General features: G+C 52.7%; 1 protein-coding gene across 1 annotated transcript in view; it reads left to right on the forward strand.

The window, feature by feature from the left end:
- Positions 1-4,345, forward strand: part of CC2D2A (coiled-coil and C2 domain containing 2A) — a 117,900-nt gene that overhangs the window by 8,953 nt on the left and 104,602 nt on the right. Inside the window, exons 3-5 of the mRNA XM_023533927.1 lie at positions 622-959; positions 2,155-2,215; positions 4,038-4,118. Of these exons, the coding sequence (XP_023389695.1) occupies positions 622-959; positions 2,155-2,215; positions 4,038-4,118 (480 nt within the window). The remainder of the gene's footprint in view (positions 1-621; positions 960-2,154; positions 2,216-4,037; positions 4,119-4,345) is intronic.

Consider the following 4,345-nt stretch of genomic DNA (forward strand, 5'->3'; position numbering starts at 1 on the left):
AATTTTAATAACTTTGGTGGAGCGGGGAGAGGTTCTAGGTCTACCTTGCAATTTCTTTTACACCCAGAGATGCTTCACCCCAGTTTGAAAAATCTCTAGCCCTAGAAAAGTTTAAAGCTTGAAACCTGAGAGCATTCGGCCCTAACATTTTATGAAGAAAACTTTAGAAAACGTAAAACGGAAAAAGAAAACAAAGCTTTCACTGTTAAAAGGTTTCTCCCTTTTTCAAAAAGAGCTGATGACATTTTTCTTTACACTGAAACTTCTGTGGAGATCGAACACGTATGTTCGTCATTCTCCACCTGATAAGAAGATGAAGAAGCAGAGAAGCCCAACCCTGGAAACTCGTACTTCGAGTCTGAGGTCGTCCTGTGCTGAACGTTTGGCTTGAGAAACAGCTTTTCAAGGACGTGTGTATTTTGAGCAGAGTAGATGAGGATGAGATCCCGTCCACTGTCCCTTCTCTTCACGCGCACTCGACTCCAGGGCAGGGGTCCCCAGGGCAAGGTGGAGGTGTTCATTTTGATAACCTAGAAATCGCAGGCCTGCTCCTCCGTTACGATTCGTTCCCGACTTACACACACACCGAGCGCTGACTCTTCCATTTGCGTTTTGACAAAGGAGTTCGTGGAAAACGATGAGGATGCAGCTGTGAGAAGAAAGAAGCCTTCGAAGATGCGAGGACCAAAAAGAAAACCGCAGGTAGGGAGTGACGAGGAGCGAGACTGTGTAGCAGGCTGCTGGCTGGCAACTCACCTGCCCCCGCAGGAGCCACACTCCCCTCCCTGGGAGAAGCCTGGATGTGCAAGGGGGGCCCAGGACCTGTGGGGGACCCTCCAGATGCCCCTCACTATTTGGACTGGTTTTCCTCGGAAGTTTTGCCCATCCCCTGAGAGATCTAGACAGGATGAAAGAGCCCCGTCCTGCGCCGTCACGGGAGGCCGTGAACTAAGACGGCGGTAGGTGGCAGTGCAGGACCGCACGTCCCCGGCAGCTCCCCCTTCTCCAGCTGCAGTTCTGCTCCAGTCTAAGGGGGAGGCTAACTCCCGCCGCCCCGGCCTGCCCGCCCTCCCTCCCTCCCCCAGCTGTCCTCCCCGCGGGAGTGGCCCTCCTCGGCTCGGAGCATCCCCGTGCAAGGTCAACCTTCTCCAGGTAAATCAGTTCCCTTGGTAAGAGTCCTTGCCCTCCGTGGAGGGACAATTTGTTTGGAATACTCGAGATGCCAGCAGGGGAGGGAGAGGTAGGGAACGCCATTTTGAGCCAGCAGCCACGTGATAGGGCTGCCTGGAGCAGGGTGGCTGGGAGGTGGGGCGGTGGGGAGGGCACCAGACATCACAAGGCATGGAAGAAACCCCCTCAATGACTCCCCGTCCCCAGCACACTCAGGCCGGGGCTGGGGCGAGCTGGGCAGAGGCGCAGGCTTCTGCTTCTGCAGCTGTGATGGAGCTTCCCAGTGGAGGGCTCAGGGGGCAGGAGGTGCTGCCAGGCCACGTGGCCGGGCCCTCTGGCCTCTCAGGGAACTTTAACCCCTTCTTGCAGGGCTGGTGGTGACTCTGCAGCCAGGGATAGGAGACCCGCAGAGGCTGCAATGACCCAATGCAGATAGAAAGAGTTCAAGTCCTTAGTTCAAAGGTCACAGTCACAGTGAGCAGTGGTGTCCAGGGCTGGGGGGTCTGGAGCTTGAACTGAGCAGAGGGGACACAGAGGGTGCAGAGAAGAACACTCCAGGCATCATCTCATTAATTTAAGCTGCACAAGAGCCCCAGTCCCAGAATGACATAGCTGTCTTTGGGGCATTGCGAGAAATCTAGGATAATGTTTCTTAACCTGGGTGACACTTCAAAATCATTTGGGGATTTTTTCTTTTTTTTTTTTTTTAATTAGATGCCTCAGGTTCACCCCCCACCTGCTCACAGTAAAGCCAGGTTCATTGCCAGGTGCATGGGGACAGAGGGATCTAGCATCCTTCCTACTCCCCCAGAGCTCATTTCCACCTGTCCCGGGTCTATTAGAACATATTGCTTGCGGATGGATCATCTACTCAGTTCAAAGCCATCAGGAACCATGGAAGCCAGCGTCGTATTTATCGATAGCAAGAAAGGTGGTTCGCTGGTTTCAAGAGGCCTGACTTCTTCTTCGTTCTTTGCCTGCCAGGGAGGGAACCATCGCAGCTAAAATGAATCCCAAGGAAGAAGAAGTGACAATAATTACAGAGGTAAGTCCCCGAGGGATGGGCGTGTGTGTGCACTGTGCTCCTGTCACGTGTGCTGGACCAGCGACAGGCAGGTATCGCTCACCTGCCGCACGCAGACGGTGCTACTTGGCACCGGTGGAGAAGGGGGAGGGTGCTGTAGGGACCACGGCTCTGCAGGAGCTCCAGGGGCCCCTACTCAGTGCTCTGACCCTGTTCGGTCAGCGTCATGAATTCTGACACACGGCAGTTCCAAAGCGCCAGCTGCGACCGGGTCCTGCTCAGTGGAAGCGCCATCGGTTTCCAAAGAAATTCAGAACGAAGGTAACTGTCGTCGATTATAACCAGTCATCTGATCCTGTGTCCCGCGGAGTCCTGCCCTTCTAACTCACTGTGTGCCACATCACCGCACCCTGCCTAGAACAGAAGAGGAAGGCCGGCTCCCACCTGCACGCTGCAGACCCCCCAGCGCTGCATCTCTCATGATGCGGGAGCTCACTCGCCTGAGACCACAGAGGCAGAAATGAAGACAATGTGCTGTTTTCCACGGAGCACTTCAAAAAGCCTGGAGAAGCACATGCTGCAGATAGAACCACACGTAACTCTATGTGTGCTTATTCATTCATGCAACCAGCATCGATCTTTCCTCTGGCCCCTGAGGATTCGGCAGTGAACAAATCCTGTGCCAACGTAGAGTTTACATTCTCTCTAATTTGAGGTCGCGCTGGATGGCTTCCCATTGTTGGAGGATCGAATCATTATTGGAAAGCCAAAAAAAGGACCTCTCAGGCATCCACTCTAAGCCAGGAAAAACCTAGACTTGAAGTATGAACCGTACCGGCACACCTCAGTAATAGCAACGCTGCCGAATCGAAGTTGGGGACCTCCTGAGCTAAGAACGCTTCCTACCCGGTGGGCCCTGAAGGGGGAGGCCCAAGGGAGGCTGGGCCCTGCACCCAGAGGACAAGTCGCAGAAATCAGTCCCCCAGACCAAGGACAAGCGGACGCCATGTCCGTTCCCTGGTTGGGACCTGGGTCCCCTCTTCTGTAATCAAAATTCCTGTCTTCTCCAACCCCGATCGCCAAGGGCACTGATGTGTCGTTGGAACCCAGCTCTGCGGCCTAGGTGACATTTCTTTGAACCCTTATATCATTAAAACCCACATTCTGTGTTCCAAGTTTATTCCTGTATAAAAAACTTTTAAATTTCCAACTTTCGAGAAAAAAATTTTAATAACTTTGGTGGAGCGGGGAGAGGTTCTAGGTCTACCTTGCAATTTCTTTTACACCCAGAGATGCTTCACCCCAGTTTGAAAAATCTCTAGCCCTAGAAAAGTTTAAAGCTTGAAACCTGAGAGCATTCGGCCCTAACATTTTATGAAGAAAACTTTAGAAAACATAAAACGGAAAAAGAAAACAAAGCTTTCACTGTTAAAAGGTTTCTCCCTTTTTCAAAAAGAGCTGATGACATTTTTCTTTACCCTGAAACTTCTTGGAGATCGAACACGTATGTTCGTCATTCTCCACCTGATAAGAAGATGAAGAAGCAGAGAAGCCCAACCCTGGAAACTCGTACTTCGAGTCTGAGGTCGTCCTGTGCTGAACGTTTGGCTTGAGAAACAGCTTTTCAAGGACGTGTGTATTTTGAGCAGAGTAGATGAGGATGAGATCCCGTCCACTGTCCCTTCTCTTCACGCGCACTCGACTCCAGGGCAGGGGTCCCCAGGGCAAGGTGGAGGTGTTCATTTTGATAACCTAGAAATCGCAGGCCTGCTCCTCCGTTACGATTCGTTCCCGACTTACACACACACCGAGCGCTGACTCTTCCATTTGCGTTTTGACAAAGGAGTTCGTGGAAAACGATGAGGATGCAGCTGTGAGAAGAAAGAAGCCTTCGAAGATGCGAGGACCAAAAAGAAAACCGCAGGTAGGGAGTGACGAGGAGCCAGACTGTGTAGCAGGCTGCTGGCTGGCAACTCACCTGCCCCCGCAGGAGCCACACTCCCCTCCCTGGGAGAAGCCTGGATGTGCAAGGGGGGCCCAGGACCTGTGGGGGACCCTCCAGATGCCCCTCACTATTTGGACTGGTTTTCCTCGGAAGTTTTGCCCATCCCCTGAGAGATCTAGACAGGATGAAAGAGCCCCGTCCTGCGC

Source organism: Pteropus vampyrus, unplaced genomic scaffold (genome assembly GCF_000151845.1).
Source record: "Pteropus vampyrus isolate Shadow unplaced genomic scaffold, Pvam_2.0 Scaffold5, whole genome shotgun sequence".
Lineage (NCBI taxonomy): Eukaryota > Metazoa > Chordata > Mammalia > Chiroptera > Pteropodidae > Pteropus > Pteropus vampyrus.